The 12,240-nt window shown below is 43.9% G+C and overlaps 1 protein-coding gene across 2 annotated transcripts in view; it reads right to left on the reverse strand.

Annotated features, from left to right (window-relative positions):
* Positions 1-400: 400 nt before the first annotated feature.
* Positions 401-12,240, reverse strand: part of bcor (BCL6 corepressor) — a 39,809-nt gene continuing 27,969 nt past the window's right edge. For both annotated transcript variants that reach the window (XM_079594035.1, XM_079594034.1), the window contains 5 exons: positions 8,493-8,659; positions 7,430-7,575; positions 4,689-4,766; positions 3,640-3,790; positions 401-1,170 (listed from right to left, as the gene is read on the reverse strand). In XM_079594035.1, coding sequence (XP_079450161.1) covers positions 876-1,170; positions 3,640-3,790; positions 4,689-4,766; positions 7,430-7,575; positions 8,493-8,659 — 837 coding nt within the window. In that variant the 3' untranslated portion in view covers positions 401-875. The remainder of the gene's footprint in view (positions 1,171-3,639; positions 3,791-4,688; positions 4,767-7,429; positions 7,576-8,492; positions 8,660-12,240) is intronic.

A 12,240-nucleotide genomic window follows, 5' to 3' on the forward strand; every position in this document is an offset into this window, starting at 1 on the left:
AGCGTCAGATTAGTATTTTACATTTACTTTAATATTTTACAAAGAAAAGCCACATTAAAATATCTTAATTTCTACTCATAAATAAGTGACTTAGTCAAAGCAACAGCTTGCGTACAGGGTACGAAACAGCTTTGTAGATTAGAGTTTAACACGGGAGACCAAAAAAATCCCACACTGGTTACTGGTCAACACTATAAAAACGTCTACTCCAGTCAAGAAAAATCGCTGACGAAGTGCGCTAATGAACTCTTGACGAACCGAAGGGGCTTCCGGCCTCTGTAAATCCTCTAACGTTGACATCACGATTAAAACCCCGATCCAAGCAGATTAGGTATTTACAACATCGTAACTCCAATTATAAAATAAAGACCTGACTAAACAAGACAAAAAAGGCAGCGCATATATATATATATTTATTTATATTTATATATATATTTATATCTATATATAATACACACAAATAAAATACAGTGACTGTATATATACTTATATTCCTATTTAGAAAACATCTCTTTTAAACGAAAGAGATCCTCGTTGCGAGAATGGCTTCATATCTCATAGTTAGCCAGCGATAGTAGTCCAAATCTCAGGTCCGTTCTCTTTCGATTTCTGCAGAATGTACACTATGTACAGGTTTGCATCGTCACCAGGAGAATTAGTATGCGAGCAGGGCGTAAGAGATGTCGAGAAGTTCCAAAACCTTCTCGTAGCCAAACAGAAAGATCAGCTGCACAGGGACCGAATTTCGCCTTTGGCTACTAGTCCAGAAGTTCCTTGAAATGTCAAGAACCGCATCCAAATATCCTTTTCCTCTGCTTTGAGTTCTCCATGGCTCTCTAAGGGTCTGTCCGAGAGTCGAGAGCTTGTGCAGAGGCTCACGAGCGAAGTCTGGATGCTGGCTCCCAGCGGTCGTCCAGGCATTCGAGCGATGACCCCAGCAGCGCCACCAGTTCAGCGCTGATTTCCACCAGATCCAAGAGTTCCTTGCTGTCTGGCAAGAATCCCTCGAGCTCTTCGGGACAGGAGAACAGCTGACTCAGAGACGCCTGCTTGTAGAATTCCGCCTCGGCTATCGTCACTACCTCGATGTGTGTGAATGTGGCGCGAAACGTTCTGGCAGACATCTTTAGGCGCTTGAGGACGTCCGAGAGCAGCAACCAGTTTCTAGGTCTGAGAAAAGGAATGAGAGAAAGAGATTAATTAGCTGAAAAAGAGCAACCCTAACCACAATAGTGGCTAATTTGCACTTGTTTTTTTATTTGATATTATATCCTAAAAATAGATGCACAAAGTAGGCGCAAACTCGCATTGTCAAGGTTTTCATCCTAACATTGTGGCGGCAAGTTTGTGCCACTTTAGAGAATGCGAAAAATCGGATTTTATTTTTATGTTTTGACCTTTTTTTATTGAAAGCATACTAAAAAGAAGAGATTAAATGATGCGCTAAGTCTGAACTTTCAGCATCAAGGTTTTAATGCGAGCATCGTGTCGGCTATTTTGGCGCCACTTCAGTGAAAAGAAATAAAATTGGTTTTTATTTGATGTTTTGGTATTTTGTATTTCTAGGATATTACAAACAGATGAAATGATGTGCAAAGTATGTGCGAAATTGTTATGTCAAGGTTTTCACGGTAGCATTACGATGGCTAGTTAGCGCTACTTCAGAGAATGGAAAGAATCAGGTTTTATTTAGTTTGATGTTTTGGCCTTTTTATTCAATGCATACTAAGGGTACAATGATATGATTAAAACGGATAACTTTTTACTTTTAGTTTTCCGCGTACAGACGGCACCATTGTCAAAACGATCCCCATTCACATGGATCCGCGAAAACGATTAAAACGCTGTATTCTGCTGTCAGGCCATTAGATGGCGATGAAACACTATAGACTGAACAAGTAATAGGAATGTGCAATATGTCATCATCTTCAGAGATTCCATTTTTTGTTGTTTACATGGAGACCGCTTTCAAATCTTTGCGTTTTTAGGCGCCCAATACGCCTTTGTCATGTAAACGAACAGCCAAAACGCATACAAAGTTTTACGTTTTTAGTTGAAAATGGTGTGTTGTAAACGGCCCTTAAAAAGAAGAGATAAAGTCATTTTCACGGATCCGTGTGAATGGGGATCGTTTTGACAATGGTGTCATCTGTACGCGGAAAATTCAAAAGAAAAACTACTCCGTTTTAAGCATATCGTTTCCCTTTAAACGTACCCTAAATGATGCAGTGTCAAGGTTTTCATGCTAGCATTGTGGCGCTAGTTCACTTCAGAACCGCTTCAAAAAAATGAAAAAAAGCAAGTTTTATTTTATGTTTTAGACTGTGTAAAATCTTCTTTTTAGTATGCTTTTGATAATGTTCAAAGTAGGCGCAAACTTGCTGTTGTCCACGTGAGCGCCAAGGCTGAATGTGTCAGAAAACATGCACAAAGTTAGAAACGGCAAACGGAAGACACAAAAAAGTATGCGCACATACACCTTGTCAAGCACTCGCCCCTGCGCAGATACGCATTCAGATAATTAGACAAAATTACACAAAGATTCTCAAGGCCTTCGCTCGCCCAGAAACACAATGGGCTACACACACACACACACACACACAAAGACCATAGACTGTGCCTGTCAGACGCGCACACACATACACAGCGGGGAAAGCAGTAACAGGCAGCGCTCAATCGATGGCACTTGAGGCGGTCTGTGGCTCTTGCGGAGCGCTGAATGGAGTAGGAGAGGGAAAAGAGAGAGAGGGAGAGAGGGCAAGCGAGAGGGGGGGGAGGAAATGTGAGGAGAGCAGAAAGCCATTAATACTGCATCAGCCAGCCGCACCGAGCGAAAGAGAGGGAGAGCGAGCGAACGAGGGCGAATGAGAATGGGGGAGGGGAAGGCCAGAGACAAGCGCAGACTGAAGATTATACACAACAGTGAGCGCGGCAGCTGAGCCTGGGAGCGAGACAGCGAGCGAGCGGGCGAGCGGAGGAGGGGTGGTGAGAGAGAGCGGAGCGCGGTAACGGCAGAGCGAGAGCCTGTGTGGGAGGTAATTAGCTGTGTCTGTTTAGCAGCGTGTCACTAGACTGTCTCTCTCTCGTGCGTGCTTTTGCTGTCCTCGCTCTGTTTAAGTGCGACGGGCCTCACGTCTCCACTAACGCTAGACTAACGTCGTCACTGGCTGTCAGTCTCCGAGCTCCGGCAGTTGTGCGCTTTTAAGGGAAACACCTGTCATCTAGGTCAAATCTAACTCAACTATTACGCAGCCAATAATCGTCTAGTCACGATCAGATTTTGTCAAAAACATCTCTATTGATGAATTGCAAGAATCCCACGGCAGCAACAGTGTCGGGCCAGATTAGGCTCACATCTGGAACGCGTTGAATCCACATTGAATCCGGATCTGGGCCGACACTATGTTGCTGTCTGGGATGGCTTTGCAAATTCAATAATCATCTAATGCAATGTTTCCCAACCTATTCCTGGAATAAAAATCTCTACGACAGAATTTCCAATATTTGGCCATTCTCAGGATACTCACATGATCAATGATGTACACTTTCCCACAATCTACCATTAAAGGAACTGTTTTTGTGCTAAATAAAAGCAGTTACGGACAAATATCAGTCAAGACAGAAGTTTATGGCTCTTACCCCTGTGAGAGAGACACTTGGATGTTGTAGCACGGCAACAGCGGTCGATCGGAGAACTCGAATTCGAAAACTTCTCTCTGTTCGTCCTCGTCTTCGCCGGGTCCAGGGGGGTTGGCCAGGATATCGTAACCAGACGAGTCGTCAGCAGCCTCTGTAAGTAAGAGAGACAAGGTGTGAATTATGGAACGACACGCACTCTGTGAGTGTTTCCAATGGATTACACTCCCATGATATCCCTTTAAAATTCCCTTCCCTTCCCGCCCTCCCTCTCCCTGTCGGATTCACGCCGGGACATGCTTTTGTGGCGTTGCTCTCTGAACGCGCTCTCCTATTTGCACTCTCTTCCATTAAGCGGCACTGCGGGAAGAGCCGTGTGTGAAGCCACTTCACTCATTTGTGCGCGCTAGTGGCACAGCGTACGCCTCGGAGCGAAACAGGCGCCTCTACCTCTTTTTGTTACGCTTTGGGTTTTTCCAAGCGGCGCGGAGCTCCCAAAAATAGCCGCGCAGCTCCCTTCCACACCTCCCCTTCTCTCCCGGCTTTGTTATTCCAGGAATCCAAGGGAAAATGTGCAGTAGCAGTGGGTTTGTTTTCGGCCAGCTGGAGATGGGCCCGCTCACACACACGCACACACACACACACACAGAGCGATCTGCTGATATATGGCAGCCAGGGGAACTCTCGCTACGCAGCTAGAATTCATTTTTTTTTAAAAAGAGCAATAAAAAAATGCTGCCATCTATTTTTGCCCCTATGGTGCCGACCCCACCACCCAGCGCATGGGGATTTTTATATAAATTCTTTCAAGCGAACATCAGAGAGGGAGAAGCACACATGGCTGCTGTTTTTTCAATTTTAGATCAATGACTGTCTACAAACATTGATGATTCACACAGAGATTTACCTTCAGGTGTTTACCCGTCTCTGTCTGTCTATCTGTCTGTCTGTCTATCTGTCTGCATGATTCTTTTCTTTTTTCCATTGTTTCTTGCATCTGTTAGTGTGGGAGTGTGCGAATGTGTGTGTTCAAGTGTGAAAGTGGTACTCACCGCACACTGCGCTGCCGTAAAACTCCCAGTACACACTGGGGTCATCGTCCACTCTGCCCTGCAGGTCGGCAAAGTAATCTAGAGTGAGAAAGAGAGAGAGCGAGATGAGACCATTAGTGATGTAAACAGGAAGCAGCTAATACAGAAATCTTGGCAGATACTGACAGCTGATTTTTTTTCCCACCACCACATAATAGACAAAAACCATTATGGTTTCAGATATGCCAAGTAGTATAGATTTATAATATTATCAATCTAAAATTCAAGCTAATATTAGCATAAGCAGATGCCAGGGCTTATTAACTTTTTTGCTCGGCAGCCACTGTGGCTAGTGGTTTTCCAAAGTGACTAGCCACTCCGCATTATTACTGGCCACAATATTGACATTGATACCATAGGAAAAAACTGCCATATAGATCATTTTAATATGATGTGATAATTTGGCAGCATGTATTAGGCTGCTGTCACTTTAAAACCTGACACACAGATCCATTATACTGTTACACATGCGATTTCTTTCTCAACTGTTTACCTTCACTTATAATATAACTGACTGTTTACTTGAATCCTTGCCAAGACCGGCATGTGTATTTGCCCATTTAAGCACAATAAGCAGAGAAAAATAACTCAATTTAGTACTCAGAGGCGGCTTTATGTGGTACTGCTTCAGATCTAGAATTCGTGCTAAACAAATAATATATCAAATAAAAACAAATAAAAATGACGTTTATTAAAATTAATGAAAAAAATTCAATTGACGAACGATAAATATTGTAAAACGAATAAAAAAAATCTAGATAATTAATTTAAAAGAAATAAGTAAAAAAAAAAAAAAAAAACTAAATTAAAAATCATTAAATAAACTACATTTACCAAATAACTAAACGAACACCGGTAGATAAAAGTACTACTATTCGGCAGATACGATATGATGACTGATAATAATACTGAACAGACCACATTGACCAAGCAACTATATGACAATTTTCTCCTATAGAATGCAGCGACTTTGAGCGTGCAACCACATAACACTTGCAGAATGTCAGATTCCACTTGGCACGGCGAAGCACAGCCAGCGGTGACGGGAGCCGCGTTTGCCAGCGCAGCCATTAACAATTCCACCCAGAGAAAGAGCGAGAGAGGGCGGTTGATTAGAAGGCTCCCACAGAGGGAAAACAAATTTGGGGAGGGTCTTTAAATCAGTGCCGCAGACAGCAGAACGGGACAAGCCTGCTGATTTACACACACACACACACACACACGCAATATTCTGCCCTGCGCTTCCAGGCCGAGCTCTTTCCTGCCTCACGAACTCATGCATAATCAAACACACACACGCAGCCAGTCAGTGTGAACCTCCGCCATGTGACTGAGCTGCCCTTTAACTGGCAGCCCTGAAGCTAATCCACACACACACACACACTCGTACGTATTAAGACGGCTTTGGAGGTGAACTTGCGACTGCCGTCAAGAACAAATGGCGGCTGTGTACAAATTGCTTCGCAATGCCCTCTAGTTCAGCTAGGAACTTTCAGACCATTAATCAAGCCATGCCTCAAAAGAACCCCGACCACTGTCACTGAAAGAGAGAGAGACCGTCACAGTGCAGCTGTGCTCAGGCGAGAGGGGTCAGTGTTAACACAAACACAGGAAAGGCCGTCTCGCTAAATGCCACGTCTCCTGCGATGCCATCTTCACATGCACCCGGAGCACAGCTTGTCTCTTTCCATGTGAACGTCTAACCTTGAGCATTAAAACTTTACCTCCGTGCACAACGGGCAACGAAAAGCGCAATGACAAGGTCAACGCTCCACTAACAATAAAATCTGCTGGGATAAACAACTCTTAAAAGAATAGTCATTCTCAACTTTAAAATTGAAATTAACACGTTTAGCCTAAAGCATTAAATTCAAAGCATTTATTGTGGTATTTCTACGCCATTAGTGAAACCAAACAGAAATGCAATTTCTTTGATTGTTCGAGTGGCTTGACATAGGAACAATGTTCCAACCATTGGCAAGTTAGGGGAGGGATTTGTCCGACCAATGGCAGGAGAGTTTTCTATAATGACTGTTTTAAAACAAGTTTCAATTCTGTTTGGTTCTGCTAGTAGTGCAGAAATGACACATTTTAGCTTGAAATATAATTTATGCAAGATCGAGTTTTCTAAAACTTTCATTTCTTTAAATCTTTAAAGCCATTCACATACCGCACTTTCCCCCAAAAGTCGCAGATACACAAATGAAATCTCCCATCAAGCTTCCAGGTGTTTTCTTGAAAGAATGTAACTTGATTGGATTTACAAAGGTCTTAAACTTCCAGCAACCACCAGTGGGAAAAACAACACGTCAAGCCGGTTAAAATCAAGGGGTCAAAATTATGTCAAAAGCTTTTTTGTTCTAAAACCATAAAAATGATACTCCATTTTAATCTTAGATGGCTGTATGGATCCAGATTAGGCCCAGATTATGGTTCCAAATATTGTTGAGCGAGACAAGCCCCGTACACCCTTCAAAAGACACGCCACACAAGACCGAATAAAGACACGCACACGGACAAACACACACACACACACACACATAATCTCCTTTCAGGGAAAGCTGATTTGCAGGAGCTAAAGGCTTCTCCTCCGCTCCAGCTGTTGCTTAGTAACCAGATAGCCAAGCGGAGCTGAACCCTCCGCTCCTACAGGAGGGAAATTCTGGGAATAGAGGTGGAAGAGAGGAACAGCGCTCCCTTACCAGACAAAAAACACTCCATTATGTCGCTGTGGGTCATCTTTAGCAAACCGCGGCCCGAGTAGGTGGCTAAAGTCGGATCGGCGCCATATGACAGCAACAGTCGGACTACGTCTAGATGATCGTTTTCCACAGCATCATGGAGAGGCCTGTTGGAAGAGAGAACAGATCATTTACTTCACAAACAAACAACAACAACCACAACAATACATTTATAATGCAATTAATCTAATGTATACATCAGAATTTGATGGGATCATGAAAAGTAGACATTATTTATTTTATAAAGTTCACCTCTAACTTTCATTGAATTTATATATATATATATATTGTGTGTGTGTGTGTGATTAAAGAATTTCCTCATTAAATTGTGAATAATTAATCATAAATAAATACATAAAATTAAATATACACACATACTGTACACACATACATATATATATACATACACACACACACACACACACACACACAGGTATATATTTTTTTTTTAAGAATAATGTGCACTGACAAATAGTTTATTATTAAAAAAGTAAACGCGGTAAATATTTTATTTATTATGTTTTTTTAAACACAATCCACCTGCTGATGGTTTTAAATTCCAATTTTTTGTTAATCAAAACTTCATTTTTCAATTTCACTTTCTTGGTAACAGTTTTTTTTTTTGCCTAAACACCTCAGTTACTGCACTTGTCCATAATTACCTTAATTTTATCAGCCCAATAAAACAGTCATTAAAATCTGTCACTGTCATTCATCTTTCCGACAGGAATCGGACTGCTAAATGAAATTGGATTTTTAAGTGTATAGCGAAGACAGGGATCTCACACGCCTAATCTGCTCTTCTTGCGGTAATTATCCAAGCTAAGATTCTCGGCCTCTTCTGTTGTTGTAAAGCCATTATTACCAAACATATAATTACTGACATTGAGTGTGCGCGCGTCAGCACATGTGCGCATGTGTAATTACCAGTGCCGCAGCGGCACACACATGCTCAGGAAGTCATGGAAACCAGTCCTGCATTGTTTCGGCTCATTTATTTAGGTGACATCATGCATGCGTTTACCTGGTGCCGTCCTGTGCGCTGCAGTTGATGTCGGCCCCGTGCTCCAGTAAGTGCTGTACGATGGAGAGCCAGCCACGGGAACAGGCCTCGTGGAGCGCGCAGTAACCCGCATTATCCCGATGATTCACGTCACACACTTTATTCTCCAGACAGTACAAAACCACCTCCTACAGCGAGAGAGAGAGAGACAGAGGACGAGTGGTTACTATGGTGCAGCGAGGAATGAAATTCATTAAACACCATTAAAGAGCGCAGAGAAAGAGCGAGACAGGCCGAGAGCAGACAGACAGTTCTTGCCCAGAGCTGATTATTGATGTGTGAGGTATCAGGGGTTTTACAGGCGAATCCTGCCCCAAGCCTGCTGTTCACTTTCTATACGAGACGCCTGAGACGGCACTATGTGTGTGTGTGAGTCTACAAGCAGCAGCAGTGTAGGAGCGACTTGAAAGGTGGGGGGAAATGTGAGCGGTGCTTGCCCGTGCAAAACCGGCTGCCGGGATGTTTGTGTTGGCAACACTTTTTCCATATTTTCACACCTCTAAGATATTTTGGTGCCTAAAAAAATGTCTGGGACTGACCGAGTCCCACCGGAGAGGCCTCTGCACACCAACCCACGCCAAAAAAAAACAACAACATGCTAAGGGTGTTGATATGCAGTTGCTAAGGTGTTTTGATTTTTGGTTAGAATGTTGCCATGCAGTTCCTGAGCAGTCGTTAACATGTTACTATGTGGTTGTTCTGGGCTGGCACAATTCCTAGAACCTATGATTTGGGATCCAATTTTGTCATAAGTTTGGTTGATAAAAGTAGGCGGCCTAATACCATAGCATTACAGTGATTTCCGCAATTTATATCGGCATTACAGCTGATATCAATATGATCGTCCCATTTGTGCTTCCCGCCATTGGCATACACACTGATTAAAAACATTGTCTGGAAGAGGGCAGAATTACAAAGAGCCCTCGTGGAATTAATTGGAGAGTTCTTCCGCAAGCTCGGATTTAAAGGAACTCCCTCATCCATCACCGCGAGCCTCATGCATGGTGGCAACAAAAACAAGCGCGCGCACACACACACAGATGGGCTGGAGAGGGGAGGGCCGGTGTCCGCTCGGCGCTCAGACGAATGAGGGCATTAGGATTCAGGAGGCGTAGTGCTCGCACTTCAACTCTGGCAGCTTCTCAGAGAGCGCATTCAACCCCTCCCTCGACAGAGTCGCACAGTGGTACGACCTGCCCCACGCTGCTGCCAGCAGCTCTGCCTCGCGCTTCCCGCCGGCTCCGTATCCAGGATACGGCATGCCGCCGGCATGACTGAAAAAAAGCCCAAGCCGTTAGCAGGGGCACCGAGCCGTTAACGAGCCCAAACGGGAAGCTCTCGCTCCAGCGCGGATGTTCGCTTCCATCAGCCTGGAGAGGTGGACCAAAACACATGGAAGGTAAAACACACACACACACCCCAACCACGCTCAATTACTGAAAGCGAGCCGCGGTTCAAGAGAGAATTTCTCTATTTCCGTTTATGTTTCCATCGCCTCATTCCCTTTCCAGCGAAGTCTTTCTCTCTCTCCCGCCTCAGGGAGTTCCTCAGTGTTTGCAGGCAGGAGAGCTGAGTGTTACATTAAACAGACAATAAAGCTGTGTTACACACAGCCTAGCGAGAAAAAGATTTGTCGTGAGAACTGCTCTTTGCTGTGGCGTTTCCTCCCCCGCTGTCCCCTGCTAAAACGACTCCCAGCTAACAACTGCAATCAATGCATCACTCAAGACACTTAACCCCTTCACAACAGCAATCCCACAAAACAAGACGCCAGGACAGCTCAAGACTGAAGCCAACGTGCAACCATTTCACCGCAACCTCAAAGCCTAGTCAACCCAACCCACATCATAAAAAAAATAAAAGAGCAAGAACTACAGCTCGCTTTGGGAGAAAGAGAGACGCTCACACAGGAAAGAGAAGGGGAAGCTTTACAAGGTAGACCTGAACTGAAACCAGTCTGGGTCACTGCTAGGCTCTAGTCAAATTCTGATCCTGGCTGATAGAAGTTGGAGACGGTTTGTAAAGAGTTTGAAACTCTGAGACAGTTGATAAACTGCTATAGAATTGAGGGAGCTTTGTGTGAATTGTTTTTCAGAGTCTAATGTGTAGCGGCTTCTTAATGATCCTCTGGCTACGCACAGTGCTGACGAATGTTCTAATTTTACACGCAACTCAGGAAAAAACAGCTTTCAGACTGAGCAGGCGTCACGTTGCATTGGAAAGTGAGCGGCTAGGGAGAGAGACAGACAAAAAAAAAGACGACAAGAAAGGGCAGGATATGCAGAGGGGGGGAGATGGAGCGTCGAAACTCCCTCAGCGTGGTTTTAAATGAGAGAGCCATGGCAGGAATGGGAGTTGTGATAACAGAGGGAAAAGGGTTGAGGTGGCCTCCACAGAAGAAGTACATCATTAACGGATCAGGAATTTCCCTGACAGCCGGCCAGGACGGTACTGAACGTGCGGACGAGTGTGAATGCGTACGTGCGCAAACATGCGATATCGTCTTGCTCAGCCAGACCTTTGACTAAATGGCAGATTGCAAACCAGTTTGTTTTAACATGCCGTTTAAGGGTGGGTTTACCGGAGATGGACTATACCACAATAACAGGGCACACAACTCTCAAAGACAATTAGTCAAATCCAGTGACTAGTTCTTCCAGAAAAGCGATACTATAAACCCAGCAGGCAGACTGATTTGAAAAATCCCTGTGTGCCCTTAGTCCCGGAAGTTGCATAAAGTCAGCCAATCAGTTTAGCACTCGCCAAATCAAGAAAATGCTTGTGTGTGAAATATGCATCAGACAGATTTTGTGCGGTCCGGAGGCGTCTGTGGCCGAGACTGCCAGATATAACTGCTGTCGCTCTGAGAGTTGAAGGTCTGTATCCTGCTATTTGCTCAGGCTTAGCAGACAGTGACAAAACAGGGTGCGACACACACACGCACTCCTCACTGACCCTATGAATACACGCACACACTTTCTGCTGGTTACTAAACTGCAAACATTCTTCACACGTGAACACTAACACTTTTAAAGGGATATTTCACCCAAAAATTAAAATTGTGTAATTTGCTGACCCTCATATCATTACAAACCAGTATGACTGACTTCTGTCGAAAACAAAAGTAGTGCATTTCTATTTTTGTCCAGTCAATAAGGGTCTAAAATAACACTGACCTCCATTGTATGTGGGGGTGGGGGGGGGGATAATTTTCTACCAGGACTCGTTTTTTTTTAAAGTGAGCTGTCCCTTTAAATAAACGAATTTTAGTGATGAAATAATACCTATTACTCAATTAGGAAAACATTCTTGTTTTTTTTTTATTATTCTAAAATATGCTAATTTAAAATAATCTGAAAGATAATTTAGATCAGATTAAGATGCAGAGAGAGAATGCATGCCACGGGGTTATTTCAGGTCACAGGCTGTGTTTTGCGGTCGACGTCTAGATCAAAAGATGCGGGCTTGAACGGACGCAGCCTGACCAGCGGACACGCTCACGCAGTCAACTGTGGAAAACACGCAGGTTTTTCCACTCGCGCTTGGTTGATGCAAGCCAAAATGACTCAATCACACACACGTGCAGAGAACCGCTTGAAGGCGCCCAGGAGTTTCATCAAGCCAAGAATGGTTTGTTTTGAAGGTGCGTGCCCATGAGAAAATGGAAACGAGAGCGCGCGCAAAACTACGTGCCTTTCGCATGTTTACT

This window comes from Phoxinus phoxinus, assembly GCF_949152265.1.
Source record: "Phoxinus phoxinus genome assembly, chromosome: 20".
Classification (NCBI taxonomy): Eukaryota; Metazoa; Chordata; class Actinopteri; order Cypriniformes; family Leuciscidae; genus Phoxinus; species Phoxinus phoxinus.